General features: G+C 51.7%; 1 protein-coding gene across 1 annotated transcript; it reads left to right on the forward strand.

Moving 5' to 3' along the window:
* The first annotated feature begins 6,814 nt into the window (after nt 1-6,814).
* On the forward strand, nt 6,815-11,285 carry LOC125533988 (putative ubiquitin-conjugating enzyme E2 23). Its single transcript, XM_048697303.2, has 5 exons — nt 6,815-8,428; nt 8,556-8,681; nt 8,889-9,299; nt 10,474-10,546; nt 10,615-11,285. The coding sequence occupies exons 1-5, from the start codon at nt 6,815-6,817 to the stop codon at nt 11,283-11,285; spliced, it is 2,895 nt and encodes a 964-aa protein (XP_048553260.2).
* Nucleotides 11,286-11,563: the final 278 nt, after the last annotated feature.

An 11,563-nucleotide genomic window follows, 5' to 3' on the forward strand; every position in this document is an offset into this window, starting at 1 on the left:
AATCCTACCGAGTGAAGAGCAAACCTCCCACTCGGAGGCTTAGCCGCAGTCAAGCACTCGCCTAAGTTCTCCTACGAAGAGACTTAGCTGCGGTCAGCACTCGCCTAAGTTTGAAAATCCTACCGAGTGGAGAGCAAACCTCCCACTCCGGGGCTTAGCTGCAGTCCAGCACTCGCCTAAGTTCTCTTACGAAGAGACTTAGCTGCGGTCAGCACTCGCCTAAGTTTGAAAAATCCTACCGAGTGGAGAGCAAACCTCCCACTCGGGGGCTTAGCTGTAGTCCCGCGCTCACCTAAGTATGAAACACTTCTCATTTCCCAAGGACGACGAGGGGCAGGTCGACCGCCACCTTCTCCTTCGGAGCTGCACCACAGACACAAAGTTATTTCGAGTGAAGATCAAATCCCACTCGACGGGTCATCCACAAAGAGATTCAACGACAAATCAAGTTCAAATAAAGCCTAAAATATCCAAGAGACCTCAGATCAAAGTACTCGAGCCCACAGCTCGGTAGAGTTTAACGGACTACAAAATACACTCGGCATCCCGAGGCAAGTTTTTTCATTCCTCAGGAGGAGGAGGACTGGCAGGGGCGACAAATTCATCCAAGTCGATCCCATCTGCGATGCGGGTAGCAGCGGCAATAAATGTCTCCATGAAGTCCTGGAAGTTGTGCTTCCTCGTGTTGGCAACTTGGATGGCGGCCAGCTTCTCCTCCCGCACCTCCTTGCAATGGACGCGGACCAGAGATAGAGCCACGTCGGCACCACACCGAGCTGAAGACTTCTTCCACTCTTGCACTCGGTCAGGGATTCCGTTGAGTCGAGTCATCAGAGACTCGAGATCGTTCTGGAGCGTGGACTCTGGCCAAAGCGTCGGGTCGATCCGCGTCATGGCGACCTTCAGTCGAGCCAAGTAATCCACGACGCCGTCAATGCGGGATTCCAGTCGGAGCAGGTTCATGGCAGCTTCGTCTTGCACCGGAGAGTTGATTGGATCCAAACCTGTTTCGATCCGCCCGGTCTCCTCTTTGAAGTTCTGGCAAAGTTCTGCATGCACGACCCAAGGATAAGTCAAATTTCATAAAACTGAGTCGACACAAAAAGAACCAGTCGGAACTGATTGTGCACCTTCGAGCTTGATGTACAACTTCTTGGCAAAGCTCCTCAAGTAGCTCTCCAGGTCGTCTCTCCTGCGAGCGAGGCTTTCCATCTTCTCGCTCAGGGTGAGGTGCTCCTTCTTCCAACGCGAACACTCCCTGTTGGCTTCCTTCAGAGCGGTCTTCAACTTGGTGTTCTCCCCTTCTAATTGGTCGACCGAAGCCAGCTTCTGCGCGGCCAGAGCGGTCTTGTCATCAGCCTCCTTACGGGCAGCAGCCAAGTCCTGATCCTTCTTCGTCAGAGCTTCTTTCAGTTATTCTGCAAAAATGATGATTGAGTCGGAGAAAGCGAAGAGATACTCAAGCTTGAAAACTAACCAGTCGACAAAGGCGTCTTACCTGCGGCGCCATCTCTGACCTTCTGCAGCTCCGTCCTGGCCAGCTCCAGATCGAGGTTCATTTGAATTTGCTGCTTCTCCAGGTCAGCCAAGCGGGTTCCAAGATCACAAGACTTCTGAAGTCGAAGGGGAGGAGTTGCAATCTCAGTAAAAAAAAGAAGAAGAGCAACAAAGACAATAAATACTAAGACTACGGTCGATTGCCAGCAGTCCACCATAGTCTCGGGGACTACACCCAGTGGGTGCACTTAGCGTGCCCCCACCGGTTCCTATCCCACCCGACCGACCCCTAAAGTCAAGTCAAAGACCACCCGACCGACCCCTGAAGTCGAGTCAAAGACAAGTTGCTTCCGAACAGCTGAGAGACAATAAGCCTACACCCAGTAAAAAAAAGAGAGAAAGACGTCGACTGCCCGCAGTCGACTTCCATTCGACATGGCCCGATCAGGCAGAGCGAAGAAACTCAACTACGACTCAATTTAAAGACTACAGCCGACCGCCAGCAGTCGACCGTAGTCTCGGGGACTACACCCAGTGGGTGCACTTAGCGTGCCCCCACTCGTCCAAAAAAACCCAATGGGTGTACAAACTTAAAGATCTTCGGAAAAGAGATTCTTCAAAGAACATACCAAAACAGACCAAGTGTTGAAGTCGACTGACCTGGACATTGCTCTGAAGAGCCGAGCTTGCGTCGTAAGCCGCCTGGCAAGCCTCCCGAGCCACTTTTACCTGCTCCATCATGACTCCAGCCTGGCGTACAGCCTCCTTCGCAGCAGCCGCTTGGTCCTCAGGGACGGGGTACGCAGCAAAAAGCGAAGACGGATCTGCAGTCGACGCTGAAGGCTGCACACTCGTCAAAGGAACAGCGAAAGTCACGGAAGCCCGAGTGGGTTCGCCATCATCCCGAACTGCAGCCTCAGGCGCGGGAGTGGATTGCGGAGCCTTGCCAGCCAACACCTTCTTCTTCCTCTTCACCCTCAGTGGTGTGTTGTCATCGTCGTCCGGGAGGTCGATAGCATGAGGAGGAGCTGCAAGGAAAACATTCAATCGACCAACGCTTCAGTCGACTCGTAAGCAGGACGGCAGTGATCGTACCAGGGTTGGAGGTGACAGCGTTCTCCATCTCTTGGTCGTCGTTCCTGGCGGAGACCTCAGAAGTTGCACCACTGCAAATCTCGAAAGTTAGTCAGTTGGTCCAGTGAATCGACCAAGGATCCGTCCACAGTCGACAAAGGAAAGCAAGTGTTGTTGTTACCCCGAAATGGTGGGAACAGCTATCTTCATTTTGGGCAAGGTCTTGGGCGGCTTAGATGGCGCCGTTCGTGGGTGCTTGGGAGCCTTCCCGGTCGGCGGAGGAGAAGAAGTCTGAGGGCGTTTCGACGACTGCCCAACAGGAGCGGCCGCCTTGCCACGTTCCTGCGCTGGATCGTGGGCGAGCTTGGACCGTCCCTCCGGGCGGGAGGGTTCAGCCTCCTCCTCCTCCTCACTGGAGAAGATGTCGTCGCCCTCCTCTCCCTCACCGTCGGACTCCCACTCGACCTGGTCGTCCCCGCTCTCGCCTCCGCTCCCCTCACCTTCCTCGGTCGGCCCTTGTGCCCCGTTGGGCATCGAGTATATCTCAGTGGTAGCCTGGAGGACAACGGACAGGACGAAAGTCAGTCGACTTACACAAAGAAGACTAATACAGAAGGACAGATATCCGACACAAAGACATACCTGATCCACTTCATATGAGTTGTCGAGTGGAATCACCCTTCTGGCTCCTCGGGGGTTGTCTTTGTTCCCCGTGATGCTTGACAGCCACCCCTCCAGCATCTCATTGGTGACCTCCTCCGGGTGGATCCGAGTGGTGTCGTCAAGGCCAGAATACAGCCACATCGGATGGTCTCGTGCCTGGAGCGGTTGGATGCGCCTCTGGAGAAAGACCTCTAACAGGTCCATCCCAGTCACCCCCTCACGGACAAGTTCAACCACTCGACCCGCCAATACCTTGACTTGGGCACTTTCCTCCGGCGTGACCTTCAGAGAGATAGGAAGACCGGTCGACTGCCCGGGGGTCGCCTGGTCCTGGCAGTAGAACCAGGTCGACTGCCAGCCGCGGACCGACTTCGGGAAGGTGATAGAGGGGAAACAGCTCTTCCCCCTCGTCTGGATCGCCAGACCCCCGCACAACTGGATGACTTGCGTCTTCTCGTCACTCGACTTGGCCTTCTTCACCGACTGGGAGCGGCAAGTAAAGATATGCTTGAAAAGCCCCCAATGCGGACGGCAACCCAGGAAGGCCTCGCACATGGAAATGAACGCGGCAAGGTAGACTATGGAATTGGGGGTAAAGTGATGGAGCTGCGCTCCGAAGAAATTCAAGAAGCTCCGGAAGAATGGATGGGGAGGCAGAGAAAACCCTCGGTCGATGTGGGTGGCGAGGAGCACGCACTCACCGTCGCGGGGTTGCGGCTCAATCTCCCTCCCCGGGAGACGCGCGGCCTCGTGGGGAATGGCTCCTCCCTCGACCATGTCGTCGAGATCTTCCTGCCGGAGCACAGATGGCATCCAATCGCCCTGAATCCAACCCTTGGGCAGGGTGGTCCGGGAGGAAGATCCACCTCGCGAAGACTTCTTTCCTTTCCCCGCCGCCGCCGCCTTCTTCGCGCGCTCCAAAGCAGTGGTCTTGCCCTTCACCATCGTCGCCGGTGAGGTCTCGCACGGGCTAACGGCGCTAGGGTACGGCCGAGGGTCGCAGGAGAGCTGGCGAAGGGAGAGAGGAAGAAAGAAAGAAGGAAGCAGAAGAGAAGCGCGCAGCTTGGAAACCCCGAGCCGGCAACTTATAAGGGGCTGCTCTCGAGTGACTGACCAGTAGGCCCAGGCAGCCCAGTCAAATCCCGCAACAGACGCGCGCGCAGTACGTGGCGAAAAAGGCGACGCGAGGATCGAGGAGTTTCCGCTTTTTCACTTCCGATTACTGCGGCTACTCCCGTCCCGCGCGCTTCCCAAAATCCAAATCCCGTGAGATCCGCGGGCCGCAGAACCGCTTGCCAAAAACAGAGTATCCTGCTCGTACCAACACTCGGCATGGCGCAAGCAAGGATATTCACTCGACGAAGGGCCTGGAATGGATCAAGGCGACTGAAAGAGGTTGGTGACGTCGTCCGCGACAACTGACCCTAAGCGAGGCACTCTTACAACCTCGAAGAACCGGTCGGAAAGGATCCCCAACTCTTCCCCCACTCTAACCTCGATCCATTCAGGGGCTAATGATGAAGCTATGTACCTGGGGTAGGAGCACGGACCCGTCCCAAAGAGTCCTACCCAAGGACATCCCTAGAAGAAATCACCCATCAATCGACTTGAAGGTACTCCACTCGACGGGTTCAAGACACTCGACCAAGAAGCTACCACTCGACCATGAAGCTATTCACTCGACTGCCAGGAGATCTACAGTCACTCCGTAGGCAAACGGTTAGCTGTTAAGTAGTCTTCATGGTCATTACAACACTTTATTAGAGGCGTTACCAGTAACGCCCCATCTTAAATGTACTTTAAAACCCTGCATTACTGAGGGCAGGAGGGGGTCGGCGAACTCTATATAAGCCACCCCCCCTCAGTAGGAGGGGTTCGCACCCCTGTAATCTATACACGCATAATCCAGTCGACCGCCTCCGGGCTCCGAGACGTAGGGCTATTACTTCCTCCGAGAAGGGCCCGAACTCGTAAACCTCGCGTGTAACAACTTCCCAATAGCTAGGATCTAGCCTCTCCATACTCACCCCCCTACATCACTGTCAGAGTTAGAACCACGACAACAACCACCCCCACCCCCCTCGACGTTCCCTGCCGCCCCCTCCTCCAAATGGCCGAATCCCATAGCCGCCGGGCCCCGCCGCCCATCCGCAAAACGTAGCACAAATCCGCGCCGCCACAAGGGCCACGCATCCTCAAGCCGCTGCCACCACCCTCGCCGAGCTCGTTGCCCTCGAGTATGACCGGTGGCAGGTCCGGTTGCACGACACCGCTGCCCGCCTCAACTTCCCATGGGGTGAGGCGCCCGTCAAGCTTGCACCGAAGCCGCCGGGGGTGGTGTCTACGGCAGTGGCTAGGGAGGACCGGGAGGCGGGAGTGCACATCGCGGCTGACGAGGAGTACATCGAGGACCTTCGCTGCCAGTACCTCGAGCTGGCGGAGGCAGAGCAGAAGATCTTCGCGGAGCGCACAGTCGACGGGAAGGTCATCGTCCTCTCGGACGACGAGGAACATGGCGACAACGACAATGACGACAAGGAGGACTTCAACGTGAAGAATGGTGGAGGATTTTCCCCGATTGTGGCGACGACGACGACGACGCAGGGCCAGACTTCATGGGCGGTAGGATTTCACGGGCGGATTGGCTCACCCTCTATAAAGGTCATTTTAGGTTTAGTTTAAGTTCACGTTTAGCTTTAAGTTCAAGTTCATGTTTAGGTTTAAAAACTAGACTATGTTTTGACGGATGATTATGTACATTGTGTATCGAATTTCAGTTGTTTAAATCAAATGTATGTTGGACTTATGAAAATTTGCTTTTTACTCCGCTAAATTTATTGTGGAGTAAAAATTCTTCACTAAATTTACGCCACCGTTTTGCTCCTTTATTTTTAGAGGATCGGTTAGAGTTGGCCTTATGACACTACTAACACGCCGACGTTTTGTAACATAGGCCACCCAAGCTAACAAACTTCCATACACAAGTACTCTACTCCTATATGTTCAAAAAAAAGTACTCTACTCCTATATACTTCCTCTGTTTCTTTATTTAAGGTGTATTATTTTCGTCACGGTGATCAAGGCACATAATTATAGACAAGTTAGGATGGAATTACCTTTGGCAAATCTATTAGTAGTGACAAGTAAATGAGTTAGTCATAGTAAAAAAAAGTAAGAAATACATGCAGTCGACAGAGAGATACACACAATCGGAAGAGATATATTTTTTCCCTTTTCAGGGCTAATAAGGGAATTATGTGGAATTAGAAGAAATACACTACACCTTACACTCTGAGATTTTATCAAAAAATAAATAAACAGAGTGAGTATCTACAGCTTCCATCCTTAGCGATTGACCTGTGTTAGGTTTAAGCACGACGTGGTGTACTTGTCCGAGTAGCATACGAATTCTAATCCTACTTGACAGCTGATGCTATATACTTATACGTGTATTACACTTCCTAGGTTGGAACATCTATCACCGTGCGTTTCCAGCCAGACTAATCGATCAGCTCTAAGCTGCCTCAAGCGAGATCAACCCACCAGGTTTGCGCGTGCCCTCGCCGGAGAGTCGGTTAAGATGGACGTCGTCGCGACGGCATCTCCCAATATTTACACGCTAGACCTCGTGAGTTTCGGGCGCGGGGTTCTCGACCGTGGCCTCGTTTTCCCGGACGCCAGGGTGGGCAACATCTCTGTCCCGGTCGACACGTTCGAGATCCTCCGCATCGATGACTCTATCGTGCATAAGAGCGCCGGCGACATCAAGGTGATTGATAGGAGCCACCTGCACCCCGGCCAGGTGGTCGGGTCGGCGTCCGACGTCGGCGGCCAGATCGGCATCGTCACCGACGTAACCACCGTGCTCGACCTGGTCGACTTCGACAAAAGCGGCATGGCTACCAAGGTCATCAGGGGCATGTCCCCGTCTAGCCTGTGGCGCGTCAGGAGGCTCAGCCTTGGCGACTTTGTCGTGTCCGGGCCGTGGCTCGGTCGGGTCGTGGAGGTGTCAGTCGACGTCGATGTGCTGTTCGATGACGGAGCGGTCTGCAGGGTCACCGACGCCGAGTCCAAGACGCTAACAAGAGTGGGTGATGCCATGGACGGCAACCACATGTATCGCCAGCAAGAGAATAGTCGCTTCTACCCGGGTCTCCGCGTCAGTGCGCTAGACCCTTGTTCCCTCTTCAAGGCAGCATTGTGGCTTAATGGCTACTGGAATCTTAACCGTATAGCAGGCACTGTCGTCAACGTGAAGACGTCTACCGCCCTCGTCTATTGGATTGCGTCGATGCATTATGGCACAGACAAGGGCCTCGTCGATGCATCCGCTCCTCCAGCATACCAGAATGCGGATGATCTTACGTTCTTCAGTGCCGCATCCCATTGTTGTTGGGGGGTAGCCGATGCCTGCTTTTTTCGTGAACCTAGTTCCACCAAAATCGACGATGCTAATGGGGATGCAGCTTGTGCTAATGATCAAGATGCCGATGGCAAGGAGGAGGAGGGGGAGGATGTGATTGGTCACGAGTGTGAAGCACCAACTGCTGATGTCTTACGGTCCACAAAGGAGATGGATGTGAGGTTTTATCAGAAACAGCTGAGGAAGGTCTTCTTTGAGGGCCATAGACGGTCGCGACGCCCACAAGTCAGGAGGCATGTTGAGGTGGAGTTTCCCATGGTTGTTGCCAGGACTCGTACCTCCGTCGACGTGTTGTGGCAGGACGGCACGCGACAACATGGTAGACGTTCATCGACAGTCATCCCCTTTGGCATAGTAAATGAGCATGAGTTCTTCCCGGGGGAGCAAGTCGTTGCCAATGTTCTTCCAGTTGATGCTGCTGGAGATCACATTGTTGATGATGGAACTAGATCCACAAAGCGTGTGGGTGTCGTCAGGAGCCTGCATTCCAAGGACCAGACGGTTCGCGTGTCGTGGTTCAAGGCAGCGGTGTGCCCTGACGAGGCTAGGGAGGTCGAGTGCGACGATACGGTGAGCACGTATGACCTAAAAAGGGACTCTGGCCACTCTGCTTACTACGGAGATATTGTCATTCGCCTCCTACCATCAAGATCACCCAACGACAACACTGCACCTTTACGGGGCAACACCGATCTTTCATGGGTGGGACGTGTTATTGACATTCCTAGTGGGTACGTCCAAGTCAAGTGGGGTGATGGTAACATATCAATGGTATATATTTTCTATTAGTACTCTACGAGTCTTTTTTTTTTGACTCAACTCTACTCATTAGTTGTTGTTGAATTTTTTTTTTTTTGCGAATTTAGTTGTTGTTGAATTGATTGGATGTGTGATGTAGGTATTGCCCAATGAGATCCTTGTCGTTAGAGAGGAATACTACATGGATCTGTGGACTGAAATGGGCCAGTGGGTGGAGGACGATGGCGTCGACGATGCACCAAAAGAACCGGCTGTTGCGAACATGGTATATACCCATCCTTCTAACACTGCGCACTTCGAGAAACAATGGGGACGTGCTTCGGGTTGTACTAACCTGCGGGCATCAATTTTTTTTAACCTACTTGCTAGACGCATATTTTTATACTGAAACTTTAGACCTCTTACAATTTATACAACATCACTTGCATGTATTCATCTCAATTGATGCGGCATATGTATCCTCTGATTTTAGGACGATGGTCTGCAGAATCCAGCCAGCGATAGCGACGTCGAAGGCGACAACCAGCCAGCAAAGAATACAAGTTTTTTGGGTTTTGCATTTCAGTCTTTGCTCCAATTGACCGGTGACATGGTGGCCCGAGGTAAAGGATACCTGGTGAACCGGCTGCCAATACCGTCGTCATCAGGAAGCAGAGAGTTATCAACGGCCACTAAAGATGATAGCATTGGTGCTGCTGCAATGGAGACCATCAATGCTGCCGTGGCAAGGAATGTTGTGGAGCTGAATGGCAACGGCCACGATTTTGCCGAGGGGAAGGCTGCAGACGCTACCAGTTGTTGCAACATATCATTACGCTTTCCACGTTTCGATGTACTGCAAATCACCCCTCCGGATCACCACTACCTTGACACTACGGATGAGGTAACTATAGTTTTATAATTTTTTGTGGCACTGACGGTAGTACTATATACTAGTTTTATTATAAATTGAAGAAGAAAGAAAATCATTAAGGCCCCGTTTGGTAGCTCAGTTTTTTCTAAGTATTATAGGAACACTGCAGTTTTCTCAATTACTACGGTTTTAATTACTGTGACCTGTTTGGCGACCCAAAAAAATATGATATTTATAACTGCAGTATTGCCAAAACTGCAGTATTTCCTCCGTATTAAAAAAAGAACCTCCGACTTCTTTTTTAAAAACAGAGCTGGCGAAGAAAACAAATCTGTTCGTCAGCTTCCTCGCTGCAAGCGCCACTGCCGCTGCTTGTTTGACATCGTCGGCCATGGACAAGTCAAGAGAAAGCAATGGAAAAAAATGATGCCCTTCGTACTTCCGCTTGCACTCCTCCTACGCCCCGTGCATGCATCTGGTCAGTAAGCTGGCCAGCCATGGTTGTGCTGATGGCTGCAACTCGAGTCCACAAGGCACTGTTGTCTACACATGCACTGCTCCCGACCGTCGCCCGTGCCTCCGCTCACCGTCCTAGCCGGCTCGCCACTATGCGCCTATGTCAGGCCAAGCAGTAGCCAAGCCATAGCGTCGGCCAATATTCTGTTTCGCGTTGCTGCGCTCCAGGCGCCGCTGATGCCTAGGCATGCCACCTGGTCTGTTTGTGCGAGCATGGCCATTCATTTTACAAGGCCAGCTAAGAACGTCCATGTTGCAACTTCTATGAAATAGCTATGCACCTAATTTATGTCGTTGTAAATGAGTACCAACCAAACACGTCAAAGTATTCTCAATACTTCAAAATACTTTGATATGTGAAAACTGTGGTATCTAGTACCTATAGTTTAAAATACTGCAGTTTTCCAATACTACAGTTTTTGCAATACCTTGTTGTCAAACACAGCCTAAGGTTAGAGTGAAGAAAAAGTTACATGCATGCACAAGATGGTTCATCTATCGTTAGAATCCATCTGCTTAACTATTACTATAACATTTTTTTATTGCACAAGTGTATTCCTTGATTTAATAATATAAGTAAATGACCACACGACATGTCACAGGTCATCATATGACGATTTTTACTAAATGTAGTGCATGATCATATCATATAGAACAGTAATGAATTATCTTGTGCAACGGAATGCAGGGCGGTAGACGTGGGAAGAATTGGGCCAAAACAGTGCAAAAGGAATGGAAAATTTTAGAGAATGACTTACCAGGTATGTGAATGCATGTGGAAATACATAATGCATGGTTACAAATGAATAGCTAACTTTTCAATGTGCAGAAACCATCTATGTGCAAGCGTTTGAGGACCGCATGGACCTGCTCCGGCTGGTGATGGTCGGCGCGAGCGGGACACCATACAATCACGGGCTATTTTTCTTCGACTTGCAGCTGCCACCGTCCTACCCGGTTGCGCCACCGCAAGTGTACTACCACTCCTTCTGTCTGCGCCTCAATCCCAACCTCTACGAGTCTGGTACTGTGTGTCTGAGCCTGCTCGGCACATTCGACGGTGAGGGCACTGAGTTATGGTCGCCGGCAACGTCGAGCCTCCTCCAAGTTGTTGTCTCCATCCAGGGTCTCGTCCTCAATGCCCAACCATACTACAACGAGGCCGGATATGAGGCCCTAGTCGGCAAACGGGAGGGCCATCGCAATGCATTGCCCTATAGTGAGAATGCTTACCTGCTCACCCTCCGGACCATGCTCCACCTTATGCGCCGGCCACCTCAGGGTTTTGAGAAATTCGTCAAGGAACACTTCCGCTGCCGCGGAAGGTTTGTGCTCAGGACATGCAACACATGGTTGCAGGGATGTGTTGTTGGTGATGCCCATGCCACTGAATCAAGTAGGGAGCAACCATGCTCGGCCGGGTTAAGGCTTGCACTCGCCAATGTGGTACCGAGCCTCATCGCCGCCTTCACAGAGATTGGCGCCGAGGGGTGCGACTAGTTTCACTAGCTGCGAATCCCACTGCCATGTGTGTTCTCACCACCACTCACCAGATAGATGAGTGTGTGAAGGCGGTGGTCTTGTAGTTGCTCATATTTTCTGTAATACAACAATTAACTGTGTGCTTTCCTTTATATTTTGTTTGAAAAGGAAGCGGTAATACATACCATTTGTGGACTAAATCAATTATCTATCGATAAAGTTTATTTGTCAAACCAACCTGACCGGCCCACGTAGCATAAAATTGCAATTTATCGTGTTCAACAAGATAAGCACAT

The sequence above is a fragment of the Triticum urartu genome, chromosome 2A (assembly GCF_056163025.1).
Source record: "Triticum urartu cultivar PI428250 chromosome 2A, HENAU_Tu73, whole genome shotgun sequence".
Lineage (NCBI taxonomy): Eukaryota > Viridiplantae > Streptophyta > Magnoliopsida > Poales > Poaceae > Triticum > Triticum urartu.